Source organism: Somniosus microcephalus, chromosome 8 (assembly GCF_052327205.1).
Source record: "Somniosus microcephalus isolate GS21.2 chromosome 8, FLI_Smic_1.0, whole genome shotgun sequence".
NCBI lineage: Eukaryota > Metazoa > Chordata > Chondrichthyes > Squaliformes > Somniosidae > Somniosus > Somniosus microcephalus.
The window spans coordinates 82,001,839-82,025,706 of record NC_140994.1 but is presented as its reverse complement, the minus strand read 5'-3'; the positions used below and the strand labels follow the sequence as shown (position 1 = coordinate 82,025,706).

At 44.3% G+C, this 23,868-nt stretch overlaps 1 protein-coding gene across 6 annotated transcripts in view; it reads left to right on the top strand.

Annotated features, from left to right (window-relative positions):
* rhobtb1 (Rho related BTB domain containing 1) overlaps window positions 1–20,051 on the top strand; it is an 85,974-nt gene extending 65,923 nt beyond the window's left edge. For all 6 annotated transcript variants that reach the window (XM_085994949.1, XM_085994948.1, XM_085994954.1 and 3 more), the window contains 6 exons: window positions 7,137–8,122; window positions 9,453–9,571; window positions 12,912–13,062; window positions 14,821–14,909; window positions 17,130–17,235; window positions 18,980–20,051. In XM_085994949.1, coding sequence (XP_085851075.1) covers window positions 7,137–8,122; window positions 9,453–9,571; window positions 12,912–13,062; window positions 14,821–14,909; window positions 17,130–17,235; window positions 18,980–19,146 — 1,618 coding nt within the window. In that variant the 3' untranslated portion in view covers window positions 19,147–20,051. The remainder of the gene's footprint in view (window positions 1–7,136; window positions 8,123–9,452; window positions 9,572–12,911; window positions 13,063–14,820; window positions 14,910–17,129; window positions 17,236–18,979) is intronic.
* Window positions 20,052–23,868: the final 3,817 nt, after the last annotated feature.

Genomic DNA, 23,868 nt, shown 5'->3' with positions numbered 1-23,868 from the left:
CAGCCAAGGCCAAAAAAACAAGTTTGTGGTGGATTTTGTTGGGAAGCAGGAGAAGCATGAATGTATTTACTCACGATACTCAACTTAGCTGAGGAAGCTGAGTTGAGCCTTTTAGAATCACCTGAGGAGAGAGGTTAGGAGAAATTTCCAAATCTAAAATGGTGAAAGTTTTTACCGAAGTCTAGATTTCAACCTAAAGCTCAATCATTAGCTTGTTCAAGACCAGGCAGATAATTTAGTGACAGATGTATGATCCCTCCTGAGGAGCTGCTTGGAAAGCTGTATATTGTTATATTGCCAGTTTATCACACTGGCTGATGTGAGTCCTACACTGGTGAGACTCCACTAGTCCTTCTCTTTACTGCTCCAGGATGTCACAATTCAGACCTTCCTAAGTCAGATGAAGCTCACTAATGAAAATCTTCAGGTGGTAACGTGCCTGATTCTGTACTGAGGGCATCTCCATCGATGAATCCTCTTAAAGCTTCTTTGTGTTCTATCTGTAAATAAATACCTAAAATGTACATTTGTGGCAGTCTAACTTCCACAGTGTTATTGTTTATCTATCTATCTCAGTACTTGTTAAGCAAGCTATTTTATATTTAAAGGCACATTTTTCAACTTTGATTAGTATAAAGTAATATAACACTTAAAAATTTATTTTTGGATATGCATATGTGTTTTAAGCTTAATTGTTATATAGTGAATATAACTTCATTTGACTTTCACAGTTTCTAATCCAAATATGTTACCACTTGTCATAACACTTCTCTGTTTGGAATAATTTATTATCCTGTGTCTCTTTTTCTTTGAGTATGATGACTTTTTCTTCCCATTTTATTTATAGATTGTGCATTAGTCCCCAGTGTTGCAGTGCAATCTGAAATGTTTTTTGAAGAGATTCTGGAATCATTTGTCCCATGTGCACTTCTTTATCTTGTGATTCTCCCTTTGCCTAAATATTAATGTAACATGTGCTTTGGATTGTATGAATCCAATAAATATACACTACTTGTTATAAGCATATATATATTTCCACGAGTATACTTTGCGAAATATGCTCTTTCCATTATGTAATAGTACCCATGTAGGAATGTCTAGTTCCTATCAAGAGACTGAGGTTGACTCAGGCGATCAACAAACGATGTTTAATATAAAACAAATGTAAGAAGTCACACAACACCAGGTTATAGTCCAACAGCTTTACTTGAAATCACAAGCTTTCGGAGCGCTGCTCCTTCGTCACTCCGAAAGCTTGTGATTTCAAATAAAGCTGTTGGACTATAACCTGGTGTTGTGTGACTTCTTACATTTGTCCACCCCAGTCCAACTCCGGCATCTCCACACCATGGCTAATATAAAACAAACTGAGTTTAACAAACCAATGCACGAGAACTACGAATACAGGTCTAGTCAGTTCGGAGGCTCCACGAGGACTGCTTGGGCGGTCCCGTGGCTGGCGTCATGACGTCATCGCGTTTTTCCCGCCGATGGGGGATCACGTGATGAACAGCGTGACGTCATCGCGTTTGCCCGCGCTCTTAAAGGGACTGCGCTCTGTACATGCAAACAGTATATACAAAGATACAGACTCAGGCTGTAGTTAACATATTGTTAAAGGGAATTATATACATTTGATCAGAGTCCCTTAGTGGCTCCGCCACATGCGCCCCCCCAGAATTGTCTTTAACAGAAAAAGTGAAACGGCGAGGAGGCCTGACAAGCCTGTCAGAGCGAGTTCTGTACAGTTGGAGTGGAAGCTGCTGGACGGCGGGCAGGCTGGCGGGCGGTGGCGCTTGATCTGGCACGGTGACTGTGGGCGGTCGGCCACGTTTTGGCGGCTGTGCGGTCTCGACCGGGCGGTCAAGGTCCAAGTGTGCCGGCTTCAACTGGTCAACCGAAATGTGGTCCGGTTTACCTCCGGTATCCACCAAGAAAGTTTTGTCTCCCGGCTCTAGCACGCGGAAAGGACCAGTGTAAGGGGCTTTGAGCGGATCCCGATGAGCGTCGTGGCAGATGAACACATATTCGACGTTCTTCAGCTCTGCTGGGACGTGGGAGCTCTGAAAGCCATGATGCGACGTTGATACTGGTGCAAAACACCTGGCTGCCTCCTGGTGGCTGATGAGTTGATTGGATGCGGACCATGGCTCTGTTGGAGTCGGAAGGAAATCACCTGGTACGCGTAGCGGTTGGCCATAGACGAGCTCTGCCGAGGACGACGAAGATCTTCCTTGGGTGCTGTGCGAAGACCCAACAGGACCCATGGTAGCCTGTCCACCCACCCAGCGCCTTGGAGGCTGGCCCTCTGCGGCTTTGAGCGACCTGTGAAACCGTTCGCACAGGCCGTTCGCCTGTGGATGGTAGGCTGTGGTGCGATGGAGCTTGATGCCGAGCCCCTGAGCCACTGCGTTCCAGAGCTCAGAGGAAAATTGCGGTCCACGATCAGAAGAGAGGTCCGCCGGTACCCCGAAACGGGCGACCCAAGAGGAGATGAATGCCCTGGCTACGTCTGCCGAAGTGGTGGATGACAAGGGAACTGCCTCTGGCCATCTAATGGTGCAGTCTACCATCGTAAGGATGTGTGTAAACCCATGAGAAGGTGGAAGTGGCCCCACCAGGTCCACATTCACGTGATCGAACCATCGCTCTGGAACAGCGAAGGTGACCAATGGAGCTTTGACGTGACGCTGCACCTTAGCCTTTTGGCAGACCACGCAGGTGTTGGCCCAGTCGTGGACATCCATATGCATGCCCCGCCAAATGAACTTGGATGACATCAGCCTTTGCGAGGCCTTCATGCCCGGATGTGACAGCCCGTGTATGGCGTCAAACACTTTTCGGCGCCAGGTGACCGGCACAATAGGGCGAGGATCTCCTATGGAGACGTCACAAAGTAGCGTGGTGCCTGCGGCGTGGAATTTGACGTCGGCCGCTTGGAGGCTAGAGGGGCTGGTTCGGTAAGCTTGCACCTCTGGATCCGAGGCTTGATCCGCAGCCATGAGGGCATAGTCGATGCCGAGCTGGACTGCCTGAACGGTCGCGCGGGAGTGGCAATCTGCCACCAGGTTGTCTTTACCGGCCACGTGCTGAATATCAGTAGTGAATTCAGAGATAAACGTCAACTGACGTTGTCGGGCTGACCACGGTCCGGCAGTCTTGGCCATAGCGAACGTTAGTGGCTTATGGTCTACAAAAGCAGTGAAAGGACGTCCCTCCAGCAAGAACCGGAAATGGCGGATGGCCAGAAAAAGAGCTAGCAACCCCCGGTCGAAGGTACTGTACTTCCGCTCGTTTCGCCGTAGTTGACGGCTGAAGAACGGCAGTGGTTGCCACGTTCCATTTACCCACTGTTCCTGCACTGCACCGATGGCGTAGTCTGACGCGTCGGTGGTGAGGGCGATGGCGGCACCTGGCAGCAGGTGCGCCAGCATGGTCGCGTTGGCGAGGGCACTTTTTGTGTCAACGAACACCCGGTCCATGTCGACCGTCCAGCGTACCGGATCCTTGCCAGACTTGCCCTTGAGGGCCTCGTACAGGGGCTGCATGAGCAGAGCTGCCTTAGGCACAAAACGGTGGTCCCGAGGAACTCCTGCAGGGCCTTGATGGTCTGCGGGCGTGGAAAAGATGTTACTGCCTCCACCTTCGTTTGCAAAGGAATTGCGCCGTCCGATGTGATGCGATGGCCCAAGAAATCAATCTGTTGCAGGCCAAACTGGCACTTGGCCGGGTTGATGATCAGGCCGTGTTGGCTGAGGCGTCTAAAGAGGGTGCGTAAATGGCAGATGTCCTCCTCTTTGTTGGAACTGGCGATGAGGATGTCGTCGAGATAGACGAATATAAACTTGAGGTCCCGAAGTACGGAGTCCATCAGGCGCTGGAAAGCCTGTGCAGCGTTCTTCAGTCCAAACGGCATCCGCAGAAATTCAAAAAGGCCGAATTGGGTGATGACTGCAGTTTTCGGGACGTCTTGCGGGTGCACGGGGACCTGGTGGTAGCCACGGACAAGGTCGATTTTGGAAAAAATGGTATTTCCTGCCAAATGGGCAGAAAAATCTTGGATATGAGGGACCGGGTACCGATCAGGAGTAGTGGCGTCGTTTAGGTGTCTGTAGTCGCCGCATGGCTGCCATCCGCCGCCAGGTTTCGGGACAATGTGTAGAGGCAAAGACCAGGGACTATTCGACCGGCGAATAATCCCTAGCCGTTCCATCGTGGCGAACTCCGCTTTCGCAGCCGCGAGCTTGCCAGGTTCGAGGCGCCGGGCCCGTGCGTAGACCGGGGAGCCAGTAGTGGTGATGTGATGTTCGACACCATGTTTCGTGGCCATGGAGGAGAAGGTGGGTCTGGTCAGGTCTGGGAAATCTAGCAGGTGAGGGAACTCATCCGGAGGCGGGAACGCACAGGAGAGGCAAGGGATGGAGTGGAACATGGCCGCATTGATTAAACGTCGGTGCTTTACATCAACCAGGGGGCTGTTGGCGCACAAGAAATCCGCACCGAGGATGGCTTGCGAGACCTTGGCCGTGATGAATTCCCAGCAAAACCGCTGGCCGCCGAAACACACCTGGACCCGCCGTCTGCCGAAGGTCCGAATAGCCCCGCCATTAGCCGCCTCGAGGCAGAGGCCGTGCCTCCCAGCCTGTATATCAAGATTTGACGCGGGTAGGATGCTACATTGCGCCCCGGTGTCACATAGGAAACGTCGACCAGAGAGGGAGTCGGTGATAAACAGAAGCTTTCCAGCATTTCCGATTGCCATCGCAGCCGCGGGGCGCCCGTTAGAGCCGGTCCTCTTTTTCCAGAGTTGATGGGTTTTTTTGGGCGAGAAGCTGCAGGGAGGGCGGCAACATCTTGCTTTCGCGCCAAAACGGGCGTGGTAGAAGCACAACCCCGCAGGTTGAGGAGCTGGGGCGTCGTCTGTGGGGGATGGGCGCCTCGTGGCAGCACAGTACTGCTGCGTCACCGCGAAGATCTTGTCCGCTTCGGCAGCAAGCGCTGCACAGTCTGTGACTTTAGACCGGGCCAGGGCAGCTTTTACTTGCTCCGGTAACTGACTGAGGAAGAGCTCCCTAAAGAGGAAGCATTCCGGTTCGGAGCCAAGGAGCGTGAGCATTTGGCTCATGAGCTCAGACGGCTTGGAGTCCCCGAGGCCGGGCATAGCAAGCAGTCGGCGGGCACGCTCCGACTTCGTGAGCCCGAAGACCTGTAACAACCGTGCCTTGATTGTTTCATACTTGCGGTCGTCCGGGGGTTCTCAAGCAGGCTGACGATCCGCGAGGCGGTGGAGCTGTCGAGTGCGGAGACCACGTAAAAGTAACGGGTCTGATCCGCAACAATGTTCCGAAGTGCAAACTGGGCTTCGACCTGGACGAACCACGAGGTCGCTTGTTGCTCCCAGAATTGCGGTAGCTTCAACGCAATGGCGTTTGTTTCCATGCTTCGTTCCTTCTGCGAAAATCGTTTGCAAAAGTCGGGGTCACCAATGTAGGAATGTCTAGTTCCTATCAAGAGACTGAGGTCGATTCAGGCGATCAATAAACGATGTTTAATATAAAACAAACTGAGTTTAACAAACCAATGCATGAGAACTACGAATACAGGTCTAGTCAGTTCGGAGGCTCCATGAGGACTGCTTGGGCGGTCCCGTGGCTGGCGTCATAACGTCATCACGTTTTTCCCGCCGATGGGGGATCACGTGATGAACAGCGTGACGTCATCGCGTTTGCCCGCGCTCTTAAAGGGACCGCGCTCTATACATGCAAACAGTATATACAAAGATACAGACTCAGGCTGTAGTTAACATATTGTTAAAGGGAATTATATACATTTGATCGGAGTCCCTTAATGGCTCCGCCACACCCACATAGTTTGTTATAACATTGTATCATTCAACAATGGAGACCAGACTTGCGGCTTTACCACTGTAAAAATGTACAATGCATTATATTACAAATGTAGCATTGTATTCCAGAGAACATAAACACTTTTCCATTCCATTGAGAGAGGAGAAACTTTTTTTTAACACAGGGTTGTGAGGCTGTGATACGCACGACCAGAGATGGTGATTGAAGCAGAGGCCATGAGCATAGGTTCAATAGATGATTGAAAGAAAGGGAGATAAACAGGAATGGGAACACGGGCAAGCACATGGGATTAGGACCACTGCTTGTGTAGAGGATAAACACCAACAAGGACTGGTTGGGCCGAATGGCCTGTTTCTGTGTTGTAATTTGTATGTAATTCTGCTTTGCAGGCAATATCATTTTTACATATATTCTGACTTGATCTAAATTCCATACATGATGCCCAGTTGCACTGATTCTTGTTGAAATTGAATTGAACCCCCCAATAATTAGCTAAATTGTTAGATTTTGTGACCATAAGAAATGTTTTTTCATCCAATTTAACATGGTTGGACTGTCAGCCAAAATCTAATTCTCTGCCCAATTTCCAATTTCATGCCTGGTAGAAACAGATTTTTTTTAAAAATCTGAGTCTTCTATTGGTTGATACCTTTTTCCACTGTGGTCTCCTGCAAGCACAAAGTTAATTCTGGGCTCTTCCGTTAGTATTCTGCTGGCACCGTAGTGTACACAGCACAAGACAAAACCAGATTAAACCACTTCTTAGTGGTGACACAACAGTGTGGGAATGGCACTGGGACTATTATTATTCACATTTCAGAACAGATTTTGGCTGATCCAGGCACAGTTCTGACTGTAAACGTATTCTCTGTTTATATTAGTTCTATGGAGTTTGTTGTCAGTGCTAGAGAATAATACACCATTATGGCACAGGCAGTCTGCCAGTGACCACCAATGCAGAATGACTTCCTAACAAAGACGTATATTTTTTAGAGGATCGATAACTCGTTTGACACCTTTATAACTCTGGCACACTGAAGCGGCTTTCCAATGGATTTGAGATTCACTTAGCTTCCATTGATGAAGTAGGTATCCACTATTATCAGTAAGTTTGGGTCATTGTAAAGAAAAGAAAGACTTTCAATTTACACAGCCACTTATTATATCAGAAATGTCTCAAGCACCTCACACAAATTACAGTGCAGTCACTGTTACGTTGACAAATGTACTATATTTCAAATAGTTTACTTTGTTGTATTTATACCCTAGACCAATAAGACCCAATGACATTTTACCTCCTGAAAAGGGCCGAGAGGTAGCCAAAGAACTTGGGATCCCGTATTACGAAACAAGCGTGTTTGATCAGTTTGGCATCAAGGATGTATTTGATAATGCCGTCAGAGGTGCACTGATTTCGAGGCGACACCTTCAGTTCTGGAAATCTCATTTAAAGAAGGTGCAGAAGCCTTTACTCCAGGCACCATTCCTACCACCTAAACCACCGCCTCCAGTAATGAAAGTTCCAGATAGTCCTGTGAGTGCTTTTAGCCCTAGCCATCTGCTCGACAATCCACTGTGTACTGATGTTATGTTTGTACTTCAGAACCAGGTTAAAATCTATGCTCACAAGGTATACCTGGCTACCTCATCATCAAAATTTTATGACCTGTTTTTGTTGGATCTAACTGCTGAATCTCAGACACATGGTGGGAAAAATGAGAAACCGGCAAAACTTGGCAGAGACCATTTGATGAGAACTTTGAGCCTCAACACAGATGATGACAGCAGTGAGATCAGCATTAGTTCAACGCATTGCACTCTAAAAACATCCAAGAGTGATGGCATTTTGAAAATGAACATGCACGAGGATGAATCCTCAGCAGTAAAAGGAACACTGGCAGGAAGACCGCTGTCTTCATGGAGCAAGGCCTTTAATTATATTCACGAAGAAGTCCTGGAGAACCCCGTAACAAAGAGGACGGGTCTTATGACAGTGGTTAGAATGGACCATTCAATCCAGCCAGGGCCTTTTGAAGCTGTATTACGATTTCTCTACACAGGAGAGCTGGATGAAAATGAGAAAGATCTGATGAGAATTGCACAAATAGCAGAAATTTTGGAAGTTTTTGACTTGCGTATGATGGTTGAAAATATTCAAAATAAAGAAGCCTTTATGAATCAGGAGATCACAAAAGCATTTTATGTCAGGAAAGCAAACCGAATAAAGGAATGCTTAGCGAAGGGAACATTTTCTGGTAAGTTTTTCAACTTCTAATTTCACTGCACATTTTCTTGTAACAATCCTTTTTTAATTCATAGTCTATTCCTGCCAATTTAAAATCAGTTAATTCAAATCATTTTTTTTCAGTGCATATAACAACTTTAACGTGACTACATTAACTGTTAATAATAAATAACTCTGGTAATCGCAAACACGCAGCAAGAAACCATACAGTTTGATTTGAAAGAGAATCAGCTTTTGAAAAATCTAATGTGATTTGAAATTTAGCCAGCTACATTTGCATTTAGGTATTCTAATTCTTAACCTCCTGCATAAACAGGGGCTCTGTGCAGTGAGGTACAACAAGATGCCGTGACTAACATTGGAAAGGTTAAAGAGCGCCAATGCCAACTTCATTGTTTCACTCTTAGCCAGTAACAGAATATATGAAGCTTTCATTTGTTTCTCCTTGTACATCACACAAGATTTTTGTTCTTGCTATTCCTTGGCCTGTTTTCCATGTGATTTCCCATAAGAATTGTGCTATCAGACAGTGCATTCACACTCCAAGCTTGGTGTTGCTACACAGTAGTTTTGAATTGACACCAAAGTGAAGTGGAGCAACACTCCCTCCTCCAGTCTCGCTCTGCTTCATTCTGGTGTAAGATCAGGCCTTGTCTCCAGATCTTAACTACAGCTTCAATGCAGAGAAAACTGCTTGGGAAATAAACTTGCAGGGCTACAGGGATAGAGCGGGGGAGTGGGACTGACTGGATTACTCTACAGAGAGCCGGCACGGACTCGATGGGCCGAATGGCCTCCTTCTGTGCCGTTATGACTCTGACTCTGCTTGGCACCAACACTGCGGCTATATTGTAAATGCTCCCAGAGGTTTGTAGCAATTGGTTTGACATATTTGTCTCCTGTGCAAAGCCTCTTGCTTTTGATAAGAGGATGTGAGCAGCGTATGACTTTATTTGGATCCAACAAAATATTAGCAGAAACTGAACAAACCAGATGAAATCATGTTGACCTTTCGCAAAATAAACTGTTCAGTTATCAGAACACCTGTGTATATGTAAAACGGCATTTCTCACGTATTAAGCATAGTATCAGATAACAGTCATGGTAATGGTTGGAATGTTGAGTGGGTAATTGGTTTAAATAATTTTATTCTTGGTGCCATGTTGTCTGCGGACTAACAATCTGAAGTATTTATAGCATGTACCAGATGCAGAATTCAATTATCTCCTGTCACTAATGCTTAGAAGAAAGTAATTAGTATGTGGTTACAGCGCTGTTTTACATTTAGATTTTTACAGTTACGATGTCAGAAACATTTTTTTTCTACTTTTCAATGGCAGATGTAACGCTTAAATTAGAAGATGGGAGTATTAATGGCCACAAGTCTTTGTTGATTTCTAGCTGTGAGTGGATGGCAGCTATGTTTGGAGGGTCTTTCCTGGAGAGTTCAAACAAAAAGGTTGGTAGCTTCATATTCTTAGAGAAAAGATATTAGATAGTTATGAATTATATTGTAAATTATGTAAAAGATTGAAAATGTAATGTCTATGACTTGTCTCATGGCTCGCCTGGTTAATACAGTGAGCACCTGAGCCATATAGATCAGGAAGGCGTTGGTCTGCTCTGAGTTAGCTGATCTCCGCTGGGGCAGTGATGGGCATGCCTACAATTAGCCTTTGTGCCTCTGTGGTGGGGAGGACCAGGAATCCCTTTCCTGATTGTTACACAGTGACCCCCTTCTGTCGGCGTTTAAGTATGCAGACATCAGGTGAAGATGGGACCTGGCTCGGCCGTGGTGCCCTTACAGCTGAGTATTTCCCGATACTCGGCTGGATTTGGCCTAATTGTTTTCCTGTCTGTTTTCAGACGGTGTTGGGGTGCTAAAACAAGTAAAATAGGGCAGTATGAACTTACTACTTCAAACAAATTGCACCAAAATTCTCCTTATTAAAACCTGGTAGTCTGGAGTACCATCCTCTCAGATTGCCCCCCGTCCCCCCCCCCCAATGTAAATGGGTGTAGGTGGACATGGCTTCGGTCTTGATGCAGTTTTCCCTAATTATCGCCCTTAACCCGACCTCAGCACCACTGAGTGAGCAGCACAACAAGGCGGGTATTACATGGAGGAGGCCATTTAGGATTTCCTGACTGGAGCCTGCAGAAACTGCTTACTCAGTGATTTCTTTTGGTGATTCTTGCTCTAGAGCTCCTCTGACGACCTCTCCTGACCGGTTATAATGAGTACTTGAGAAAGTAACTTCCTGAGCTGGGGAAATGGATTTCCAGATGGGAATCCCTCTGTTCCTGCACTTTGAAGAGGAAGATGAGGAGGATGTGGAAGTGTCTAGATTGGAGGCTTCCAGAAAGAGACAACACAGAAGAGTTTTGTTTCCTACACGTCAATACCTTCTCCTCAGGGTTTACAGACCTAGACGGCCTTATAGGTTTGTGTCTCAGAAGGCTTCACTTCCCCTGGAGCTATTGTCAGCTGCTGGCTGAATACCTGCAGCCCACTTCTAGCCGGAGAACAACATGGTCTGTAGCACAGAAAGTGACCACTGCCTTGATTTTTTTTTTAGCACTGAATCCTTCCAGGCAGCCTCAGGTGACTTTTGTCACATTAGTCAGGCACCAGCGTACCCTTCTATAAAGAAGGTCACTGCCCGATTCAGGCGGGCCTTGTGGTTTATTACCTTGTCTGTGGAACTTGGGAAACAATATAGTGAGAAGTCCACTTCAGTAGATTGGCAGGGTTCCCACAGATGCAAGGAGCAATTGACGGAGCATGTGTAGCCTTGAAAGCCTCGTACGACAACCCCTTCAGTTTCATTAACAGGTAAAGCTTTCATTCGATAGATCTCCAGGGAGTATGTGATTCCAATAACCTTGTCATATATGTTAATCCGCACTACACTGGAAGCTATCAGGATACTTCCATCATATCAGTCCTCATAACTCAGAACCGTGTATCGAAATGGTTCATTGGTGATCAGAGTTTACCCTGCAGTCATGGCTTATGACTCCAGTAAGACTCCAATAAATGCATTGAGGCCCTTGGGATTATATGAACTTCAGTGGAGCTGACTATAGGCATTCTGAAGTCTCATAAATCTGGGGTAGTCCTGCGGTACAGCCCAGCCAGAGTCATTGTGGCTTGCTGCATCCGCATAATATCACATGACAGAAAGGGTTGCTACTTCCTGAAGCTGAAGGAGATGACAATGATGAAGAAGATTGGAGAGGGCCCTCCAGTCAGGAGGAGGGGGCACAGGAAGGAGAGGAGGTGGAATAGGAGAGCCCTCCTCCTGCAGCCAGACAAAGAAGGCAGCAACTTATAACTGAGGACTTTAATTTGAGGAAAAAAAAAAAAAAATTCCCCTCCTGTCGTTCCCCTCGCCTCATTCACAACTGCCTCACAAAGACATGCATTCAGCAACAACAACAACTTGTACTTATATAGCGCCTTTAACATAGTAAAACATCCCAAGGCGCTTCACAGGAGTATTATAAGACAAAAATTTGACACCGAGCCACGTAAGTAGAAATTCGGGCAGATGACCAAAGAGGTAGGTTTTAAGGAGCAACTTAAAGGAGGAAAGAGAGATAGTGAGGCGGAGAGATTTAGGGAGGGAACTTCAGAGCTTAGAGCCTAGGCAACTGAAGGCACGGCCACCAATGGTTGAGCGATTTATAATCAGGGATGCTCAAGAGGGCAGAATTAGAGTAGCACAGTTGTCTCGGGGGTGGGGGGAGGGGGAGCTGTGTGGGGGACGGGTGGTGGGATTTGTGGGGCTGGAGGAGTTTACAGAGATAGGGTGGGGCGAAGCCATGGAGGGATTTGAAAACAAGGATGAGAATTTTGAAATCGAGGCGTTGCTCAACTGGGAGCCATTGTAGGTCAGCGAGCACAGGGGTGATGGGTGAACGGGACTTGGTGTGGGTTAGGACACGGAGAGTTACTATACCCTGTCTCCACATGTTATCAGCCAAGCCCACTAAGCAGTAAGCATCCACAGAAGTGGCTCCAAAGTCTATGTGCTTTACTTTCCAGAACAAAATTCAACAAAAAGGTTCCAATAATTCAAGGGCACAACAGCAACAACTTGCATTTATATAGCGTCTTTAACATAGTAAAACGTCCCAAGACACCAACTTAGATGCACTGCAAGTTGGTGTCATTACAGACTGAATACACTCAATGAAGTCCTGGAAGCTCTGTGAAAGCATTGTGTTCAGCTGACCCTCAAAACAGCTGTTGAAGCAGTGGTAGCTGCAGGAGCCACCAATGTCCTTGGAATCTCTTCCTGTGATTGCCACAACAGTCTCCTGGACTGTCACTCTCTGGGGTGTTCTGCATGCCATGAGAAACTTACTGCAAAATGTTGCAGATACGTGTAGTTCTCCATCATCACAACCATATGAATGGGAACTGTCTCCACTGTCTGCATATGAGATCTATGCTCCCAAATGATGAATGTCAGTTCCTATCTTCCTTTTTCTTACAATTGTTTGTAAACATTAATAAAATAAAAATGTAATTATCAAATGATACCAAGTTGGTGAATGTAATAAAGTAGGAGTACTAAATGTTTCATGGAGCAGAATAGATTGATGATGGTCTCTTGTCATGACCATCCAAATTTAGATTAAAGTGATTTTAATTCACATTTTGGGCACAATTTCATGTATGCAATTTTATATTAATATTTAATAACACACTTTTTATTAACCATGAATATATTATACAGCAATTGAGAACAAGTTCTGGTCATATAATAGTACTTTGTCTTTACCTACAGGTCTACTTCCCTACCACGAGCAAGGCTTGCATGCAAGCAGTTCTGGAGTACCTGTACACCAGCCAATTCTCATTGAATTCAAAGCTTGATCCAATTGAGCTGATTGTCCTGGCAAACAGGCTGTGCCTTCCACGTTTTGTGGCTCTGACAGGTAAGTGTTGAAGAAAGGACATGAGGCCGTGTAGCGCATCAGGCAAGAATAAATCCTGACTAGAAAAACAAATATTTTACCACTAGTTTTCCAAAAGAAAATTAAGTAGCACCCTGTGTTGTTTAGTAAAATATTGCAAAAAAAATCTCAGAAATTTAAAGAAATGATATTGCTCTGGCTGTGTGACCAATTGTTAATGCATCACAACAGGGGTCTAGGTTTAGCTTTTTCCATCTGTAAAGTGTAACACAGGAGAGTGGTTCTTTGGTGAATAAAACACTTTATTACTGTGTCTTTCCAGATTCTTTCAGTGGCCTGGTGTGTCCCACCCCACCCTAACACCCCCGCTTGCAACAGGATAACCTCTAATTCACCAACCTTAACTCTAAAGCATCGGCCAGTGGACACTTTGAGTTATGCTTCTGAATTACGTCGAATTTGCAACACAGAAACAGGCCATTTGGTGTTTATGCTCCACACGAGCCTTCTCCCACTTTATTTCATCTAACCGTGCCAGCAAGTCCTTCTATTCCTTTCTCCCTCGTATACTTATGTAGCTTCTCCTTAAATGCATCTATGCTGTTCACCTCAACTACTCCTTGTAGTAGCGAGTTCCACATTCTAACCACGCTCTGAGTAAAGAAGTTTCTCCTGAGTTCTTTTTTGGATTTATTGGTGACTATCTTATATTTATGGCCCCTAGTTTTGGGCTCTCCACAAGTAGAATCATCTTCTCTACATCTACCCTATCAACTCCTTCATAATTTTAAAGACCTGCATCAGGTCACCTCTCAGTCTTCTCTTTTCTCGAGAAAGAGCCCCAGCCTGATCAGTCTTTCCTGGTATCATCCATATAGATCTTCTTTGCACTTTCTCCAATGCCTCTATATCCTTTTTTATAATCTGGAGACCAGAATTGTGCACAGTACTTTAAGTATGACCTAACCAAGATCCCACACAAGTATAACATAATTTCGCTGCTTTTGAATTCTGTTCCTCTAGAAATGAACCCCAGTGCTTTATTTGCATGTTTTATGGCTGTGTTAACCTGTGTTGCTACTTTTAATGATTTGTGAATATGTAACCCTAAATCCCTTTGCACCTCTACCCCATTTAGACTCTTGTTTTCTAAGGAGTAGGTGGCCTCCTTATTCACTAATGCTTTTGTGATTCCCAGGCACTTGGGGCACAGTTTTTGCCCCATGATAGGTGGGAGCAGATTTTGCCACTAAGCTGAATTTACATGATATAGTGGCCCCCCTTTTCTGAGTCATCAGAACATTGAAAAGCAGTGGGGGTAAATTTGATGTTGAATTTTGAAGTTAATGGAAATGATCTGATAGCGCCCATTTTACAGAATCGTCCAAATCCAAAATTACCCCCAGTGAATGTTAATTCCAATTATGTATTAAATATTTCATTTTAGAAAGTTACAAAATTACAACCTTTTCACCAGACATGACTGAAGTCACATGCCTGTAATCATGTGTCAGTAATTTGGAAAGCTCAATGCTTTGGTGGTGGTGCCGATAAGGCCAGCTTCGATTTGGTCTTACTTCATCACTGTTTGTCCCGAGGGATTTCAGAACATTTTATAAACAAATGACTTCCTTAATATCATGTGCCAGATGGGAGCATTGCAGATTATTCTGATGAAAGGAATTCAGATATATTTTGTATTTAATCCTAATTTATGAGTAATTTTGTGTTTGTTTTCCATTTCCTTGTTATGTAATTGTGTACATTGCTCCTTTACAGAACAATATGCTGTGCAGGAGTTGTTGAAAGCAGTAAAAGAAGGTGTTGATATTGATGGAGAAGTGTTGACGTACCTGGAACTTGCCCAAGTAGGTCATTTCCATAATGATATACATTAATAAGCTTTAGGCTGACAGCTGGCATTAAAATGCCTCCTGAATTGGTATGTAAACCAGTATGAAACCATTTATGATACAAGTCTAACTTTAACAATCCTTCCCTGGCCTGTTTCTTAATAATACAATTAGATGGCAAAATGAAGAAGAACACTACATGGGATTTATTGACAATGGGTGTATTACTATGTGGAATTAAGAGGGCACTGCAATACTGAGGGAGTGCTGCACTGTTGGAGGTGCCGTCTTTCAGATGAGACGTTAAATCGAGGCCCCCTTTGCCCTCTAGATGTAAAAGATCCCACAGTACTATTTCGAAGAAGAGCGGTATATAAATGCAAGACCTTTCCCTTTAATAGTTGCATGTTTCTTTAGTGATAGCGGTCTTGAAATTCTTCCGGGATTCTGCAGTCTCTTGCTAGGGGAACCCTGCAGACCGTCGGGGCCAGTGTGTTGCAACAATTACATTAAGTGTGTAAAAAACCAAACTCATAAGCACCAGAGACATGAGTGACTTACGAGCCCCAAATTTCCTTTGATTTTTCACCTCAAAATCTCTGCGGGGGTGTGGAGGGGGGGGGGCAAGAATCTGGGGCACATGCCTATTCCATCCAGAATGATGCAAAATTACAATGGGTGGGAAAGGGGCAGGCCCATCACTCTACCCACCCTCGTTCCCCGCCCTCCTGGTCCCAACGTTACTGGAAGAAGCAGGACTGGCAGGAATGGTATCATCCAGCAGAAATCCTCCAATCCTGCGTCCAGTGTACATGCAGGTGTACTTGCCGTGCATGAGGTGTACGTTGGGCCCACAATGTAATTTTGCAATGGCACAGTCTCTGAGCGATCGATTGCCATGAGCAAGTGAAAACAGAATACCTGAGGAGTTTTTAAGGCTTAGATGAAAGCCATGCCTGCCCCCATCTGACAGAGTGGCAAGGTGCCATAGGATTATCCATCTCCTCCCTTTTCCCCCCCCCCACCACCCCCCCCCCCCCCCCCAATGAGGCAGACACCCAAGAAGCACAGTAAATTGCAAGGGCGCCTACCCCTTTTATGTTAATGTCCCTATCCTTGGGATTTGGGGGCACCACCAACACTGCCGGGTGGAAGCCCTGCCCTGCCCTGCCCTGCCACGCATCAGACGGCGAGATGACTGACCGGGAGTTTTCAGGGCTACGATCTTTTAACAGCAGTCAGAGCAAGTGGAAGAACAATAGCAGTTTTCCACAAGTGAAAGAACCCGCATTGTACATTGGCAGTGGTACAGTGTCCTGTTTATTGTGCAGCTGTGCTTTGAAATGTGTTGTAGAACAGGTTCTGTAACGAGTGGTAACTGTAGAAAGACATAATTCATGTTTATCCTGCGGCCGTTATATTCCTTGGCAGTTAAACTATTTCCTTATACCTTATTTTACGTGGCATTTTTCTGTCATGTAAATGGTAAGCTTATTTTAGAATAACACATTAACCCCGTTTCTCAAAAAAATATTTGGAATGATTTTGCTCTAGATACAATTGACCTGTGTTGCCTTGGTTTTGTCGAGAATGGCATTGCAGATACAGTGTTTGTTTTACTACACTGCATCATGTACATGTTCTTAAGTAATTAGACATGTCTGCACACTCTAATTTTTTTAACCACATGTATGATCTGGAAATTATTGCTCTAACCACCCCCCACCCCTGCACATAATGATGTCAGCTGAGTGGACTAGGGCTTTTTCCTATTGGCCTGTCAACTCTTCCAGCTGCTGCAGATGTTGCCATTAAAAAAAATAGTCTATCAGTGAGACTGCTATATAGTTCAATCTAAGTTGAATGAAACAACTGGTGAAGTAAAATATAAATTACAGTTTAAATGAAATGTAAAGATTTAAGATTGGCTCTGTGGTAATAGAGACTTTCTCTGCCCTTTAATTGCCACAAAGCAAATAGTTAAATAAGTTGTCATGGAGTTAGTTTCAATTTCTAGCCAGCTCGCTAACATTTACAGATTGTGGTCTTACTGGTGCTGCTCACTACTCTAGTTCCACATATTCAGCAACTGAGGGATGACCATCATTCATGGGAAAGCTCCTGTAATTCATTTGTGACATAATGAAGCACTATTATATAGGTATCCTATATATTAAACATATTATAGCAGATCTAAAAAAAAAAACACTCTTTCTCCACCCCCTATACTTGCAGTTTCATAATGCACATCAACTGGCCGCTTGGTGTTTGCATCACATCTGTACGAGCTACAACAGTGTTTGCTGCAAGTTCAGGAAAGAGATAAAGGCAATATCGCCTGGTAAGAAACTGAATATTTACGCTGATTTACTTATATATCATTATTACATCTCGGAGATAAAGTAATGCAGTGGATTAGCATTCCCTTCTTCTACCTCGGAGGCCTGTATTTGAATCCAACCCAGACTGATGGAATAAAAAAATCTCTTTCTGCTGATCATAAGACTCTTGCGTGACAATATAAACCCAAAATTCTCTGAGAGCCAAGACGATGGCTGATGTCGGATTGTTACAGCATGGACGATAATCTAAGCTCATTGCAGCACTTCTGAGGTTCGGTTGGCACAATGTTGGACCAGAGTCGAGGGGAACGTGACTGCATCTAGTATGTGCTGTACCTTACCTAGGAGTGTTCAGCGCACATATGGGATGCCTGAAATTGGATGTTTATTCCACTTCCCAGTATCTTGATGTACATGAAACATTCACAGAAAATGTGGGCATCAGAGCTTGAAGAATTACCCGCCGGCACAGTAGTCATGGAGTGCAGGATATTCCACAGCTATTCTCTCGCCCCAATCCATCAGACTCATCTCCATGATACCCATACCCTGCCCCCTTCACTCCCTCTGGAACCAGTTCCCGACCCCTCAATTACTGTTGCAGACATGTGTGCTGTGGTGAGTAAGTTATTCTGGGCCTCTCGCTAGCACCTTGTAGCATTGGGCTCGAGCAACTCTGGCAGAGGGTTCAAAGCCAGTATGCTGCTTGCTGCCTCGGCTAAGGGATGGCTCACAGAATAAGAGGAGGGGAGGATTTCTGTTAAATAGGTAATAATATCTTTAGTGTATTTGAAATAGTACACATCATGACTAATAGCAAACAGCTGATAAATGTTTCAGAATTTCTGCACAAAGCCACAACTTCCCTGTAAAATCCAGTGGACAAGTACTACCTTAATGTATTTAATGACCTTCGAACCTGGCGGTACAATAGCACGAGTGACCTTTTATTATTCACATGCCTTTACAGTTAAACAGTAAGTAGAAGAGATACTTTTGGAAAAGCTGGCAGCTGTATCTTTCTATACTGGGCTCATGTTTATTTGACTGAAAGTTTTAATTGTATGGAAGCTGAAGGTGCCTGGGGCACCTGCAAAGGATCATTTTATGCATCTCTGAATGGTTACCCTGGAGATGATTTCTCTCTTGTTGGTCGATGTGTGTAATATCAACAATCTAATGTACACTATAGACTTGTCGCATTGTTCAACTGGATTTAATTGTTTTCTGTAAATTCAACTGCAGAAGTCAACTGCCTCCTTCACCAGTGGGCCAACAGCAGATATGGTCTAATCCTCGTCATTCGAATTATCTGCTATTTTGGATTGAAATTATGCAACAAAAAAAAAGTCTCCTGCGCTAATTCATTAAACTTGCTTAATTTGTACTACTGGATAATTCATTTTTTTGAGTAAGAAATGACTGAATTAACAGTAGACTGTAGTTTGTAGCACTGAAACAACCTAATTGTATTCCATTTTCATCAAAGTTTATTGCTACACAGGCTTTTTTTTTTAAGTGTTCAACCTAGATTATTTAGACTGACAGCAATTTTTGTGTACCAAAGCTGTAAATATTTGCACTATTTAAAGTTGTTCTTATTTGCTTTCTCAGCAGCTTGACTTTTAAAAACTTGTGTTTTTTTCAATCTTTTAAATTGATTGGAGTATTCTAGAACATGGGGGAATGGTAAATTTGCAGAGCGATAGTTCAGATTTGTAACTCTACCGTTTAAATTACCAGAAAACCAAGAGTATTTTGAAAAGCACCGTTGGCCACCTGTGTGGTACCTTAAAGAAGAGGACCATTACCAGCGAGTGAAAAGGGAACGCGAGAAGGATGAGGTTGCTCTTCACAAGCATCACTCGAAACGCAGGTGGTGCTTCTGGCACCATTCTGCTGTTGCCTAAAACCTCCGTGAGAAACCAACTCTAGTAATCGGCCAGAGCATCCTGTGCATTATTAGGTAGATTAAAAACCCACAAACGTATTTGTCTTAACTCTGTTTACTGTAAAAATGGCTGATTTGTCTTGGGATAATCTGCCATGTGTATTTAAACAATCATTGTTGCGTTTGAAGCACAACCCTCTTGTCCAAAAATCACAAATGCTTGCTGTAACAAACTGGTCCCTGCGTGGTGCCTATAGATTGGTTTAAAATACTTTTAATATAGATTAACTGTCAACAGTGACATTTCTTTTGTTGTGAAAAGAATTGCCACGGTTGCGTTTTAATTCAAAATAAAATATTTAATTATTTTTGTACCGGTGTTGGCTATATACCTTTGTTGTAACCAAAGTAGAGTCAAAGAAATAATTTAGTTTTTAGGAAACTTATATAATTAGAAGGGCTTAGTAACTAATCCATGAAAGAGGTGATGTGCTTCTATATGGACCTAAACACACACAAGTAACTAGGAGCAGTTTGCTGCTCTCTCTATATATGTATCTTTACAGTCACGCTGTTTTATCTTGCTATAGTTATCATTATTACTGCACAGTTACTGTATACCCCAAATATTAGCGTACAAAAATAAAACTGAAGCTATGTGTTATTTAGCAGTAAAGTTTTGAAGTGTTAGAGATTGATTCAATTGGATTATTTCGAGCAGTGGGAAAGTAATGTACTAAAGTTGTGTTCAATCCTATTTTTGCCAAAAGTAATTATATTTCGGTACATAACTTAACATCAATCTACTGTGGCTGTCAGCTGCTGACACCAAGTGGCTGGTTCATTTGGTTGCAGTTTCTTTAGCCTTTGATCTTTGTGCTTATTACCTTTCTTTTTATGCATCAATAAAATTAAATAAATGTTGTGACTGTGTCGTGGTAGAATTGTAAGGTGGCATAACACTTTTTTCAAAAGATTAGTCAGTTTTTTTTCTTACTTTCATTGTACAATCCTTACTGTATACAGTAATATATATTCCACAAAAGTAGCAATTGTTCTGTAGCTTCTCTGACTTGGAAAAAATGAATTTTCACTAGGATTTACATGTAAACAGGCTTCCGAAGTAAAATACTTTGTATCTAGTTAGCATAATCTGACAGAAATAACTGAGTATCAATAATTAATTAATTTTGACAGGTTAATTGCAGATCCAACCAAAGTGCTGTCATCTCACTGAATGAATGTCAATGCTTAGATTGCATTGCTCAAAACACACATCGCTCAACTAAGAAAACAACATACGCTTCTATATTTATTTTGTTATTTGTACAACGGCAGTTGTCATCTGTAGATCGCAATCTGAAATACTGGATGTTATGCCATACAAAAGTGACAGCCTTGGCTCAGTTGGTAACACTCTCTCCTCTTGAGTCAGGAGGCCGTGGGTTCAAGTCCCACTCCAGGATTTGACCACAGAATCTGGGTTGACATTTCCGTGCAGTACTGAGGAGATGCTGCATTGTTGGAGTTGCTGTCCCTGAAACTTTGCAGCGGTTCAAGAAAGCGGCTCACCACCACCTTCTCAAGGGCAATTAGGGATGGGCAATAAATGCTGGCCTTGCCAGCGACGCCCACATCCCATATACGAATAAAAAAGAAAATTCCACAGCAGGTTTCCCAGTCTCCTGCTGTAACTCTAGTACCTCACAAAATGGCATAGCTAGGTTCCCATCATTTCTTGGGAGGGGGTTGCATTGAGAGACTGGGAGAATCCATGCAGAATTAGAGGGGTGCTCTCTTTAAAGTGAGACATTAACTCCACATATAGATGTAAAGTATGCCATGGTAAAAAGAAAGAACTTGCCTTTTGTGACCTGAGGACATCTCAAAGCACTTTACAGCCAATTAAGTACTTTTGTAATGTAGGGAAACGCGGCAGCCAATATATGCACATCAAGGTCACACAAACCGCAATGAGATAAGTGGTAATCTGTTTTTGGTAGTGTTGGTTGAAGGAAAAATGTTGGCCAGAATAACTGCTCTTCAAATAGTGCCATGGCATTGTTTTTACATGCACCTGAGAGGATAGAAAGGGCCTCTTTTGGATTCTTTGTGATTTTAATCACGTCCCTTGCAGACAAAAAAAAGTTGTGTGAATATACAATGTCAGTCTTTAAAACTCCTTGGGCCCTCGATTTAAAAAAAAATAGAGCCCAGATTCTCAAGGTTCCCAGCAACACCCCTCAGAAACCAAAGCATTCTAACACTTGGGCTTCACAGACCTCAGATCTCCCCACAACAACCAGAAAACACTACAGAATTCACAGAATAGAAAACAAAAAGCAATGGAAAACTGTCACAAACAGTGGAACTGATTCATACTGTCCTAGATTTGATCCTTGGTCTTTGCTGTGTTAGCTGATTTTAGCCGAGGGGCACTATGTTTGGCTTAGGCCAGGGAGAGGAAAAGTTAATTAGGGTTTGGACTCAGTTGTGATGCTCCTACAGTCAAATAGCCTGGTGACACACTCACTGTCTAGCTTATACAAAGGATGTTCTTTTCCATTAGGCACCAGAGGGTCCTTGGCATTCATAGGACCAATGCCCCAGCTGAAAGTCAGCACTTTCAGGAGAGGGTGGGTGAAAACTGAGAACATTCAAAGTAAGCAAAAAATTATATACAGTGAACTGACAATACACTGCGGACTTAATAAACAAACTACGTTTCAGAAAACAAAGCAAATATTCACAGGATTCACAAAACAATGGTTGAATTATAAAATCCTAAAGAGAGACGCTCTGTGAACAACAGCTTGATAATAGCAAATTCTAGATGAAACTGAAAACAAGCAAATAAATTTCACATTATTGATACAAAACGCAAATACAAAACAGTCTGCAACGCCATCATCATCACAACAACTTGCATTTATATAGCATCTTTAACATAGTAAAATGTCCTAAGGCGCTTCACAGGAGCGTTAAACAAAATTTGACATCAAGCCCCATAAGAAGAAATTAGGACAGGTGACCAAAAACTTGGTCTAAGAGGTAGGTCTTAAGGAGCGTCTTAAAGGAGGAGAGAGGCAGAGAGGTTTAGGGAGGGAACTCCAGAGCTTAGGGCTTAGGCAGCTGAAGGCACAGCCGCCAATGGTGGAACGATTAAAATCGGGGATGCGCAAGAGGCCAGAATTGGAGGAGCACAGTGATCTCGGAGGGTTGTAGGGCTGGAAGGGTTACAGAGATAGGGAAGGGTGAGGCCATGGAGTGATTTGAAAGCAAGGATGAGAATTTTAAAATTGAGGCGTTGCTATACTGGAAGCCAATATAGGTCAGCGAGAACAGGGGTGATGGGTGAACGGGACTTGGTGTGAGTTAGGACACGTGCAGAAGAGATTTGGATGAGCTCAAGTCTGTGGCGGTGGAAGTTGGGAGGCTAGCCAGGAGAGCATTGGAATAGTCAAGTCTAGAGGTAACAAAGGCATGGATGAGGGTTTCAGCCGCAGATAAGCTGAGGCAGAGTCAGGGATGTTGTGTATGTACCTTTAAGAGAAGAACTGATTTTATACTGCAGTACCGGCAGTGACCACCCCTGTATGAAAGGCCCTAGCAGGCTTCTGTACTTCAGTCTGACGGTACCCTCTGTTTCAGCATTTCTGGCTGTGCAGCTGCCTCAGTCAGCAGGAGGAGAAGGAACAGCCAAACCAGGAGAGTGGAAAGTGGTGGTCTCCTGACCAGGAAGAGGAGGATAACGATAGGTCACCACCTCCACCATCATCATCACAACAGCAGAGGTGCCTGGAGAGAGAGGACAGAAGAGGAGAAAGGAGGCCAGCAACATCATCAACCAGGGGCGAGGCCTTTCCTATCACTGCCTCCCCAAATTGGCCTCCAATTCAGGAGAGGGGTGAGAAACAACCAACTGTTTGGAAGGAGGGAAGGAGAACATCTTTCTGAAATCTACAGGTGGGTGTTATTTGGGGCACTCTCCCAAAGACTTTGTATTTTAGGTGGGGGGAGAAAAGAAGAAACAAGGCCGGATCATCAAGGGATGTCTGTGTGTGTGTGTGGCTCTTGTTAAAAACTAGGCCACACACACCACTAATAAGCACCCCTTCTATTGCCTGACCTGGAGCTGCCTAGGTGAAGTCCAATTACATCGTTAAGACCTGGTGTGGGACTGAGCCTGGGGCATCTCCAGCTTTCCCAGGTGAAGACATCTTCTCCCCCTGCCAGAAGACCACCACCATCAAAGACTTTAAATTCCCATCGGAGAGTGCACCCCTGCCAACACCCACCCACCCACCATCCTGAGTGGCAACCCTGCCCTTGTGGCCTCCCTCCTTCCCACCCCACCCCCTCTCTGTCTCTGCCTATTTCTCTGAGGCACCTCAATTTCAGCTCTTTTTATTAATTGCCTATTGAGCAGAGGGGAGAAGGCCCCTCTCCCAATTTCAATCAATAAGGGGAGAGGTGTGTCTTCATTTTAAACAGCTCCCTCTGCTCAATAGAGGACCAAAAAATACCTGAGGCCATTAACACCCTCAGGCCTGTGACTTGGGGTGAGTGTAGCCCTTATAAAAACACCCCATAATGGCGACTGCATCTTCGCCGGTGGTGGGGCCAGCCAGGACTTATGCGGGAGTGGCAGCCACAGCCACAGCTGCTCCTGCTGCTTCTGCTGCCCCGTCACCTTTTAAACTTATGACAAAAAAGCTTGGGGTGAAGAGCTACACTCACC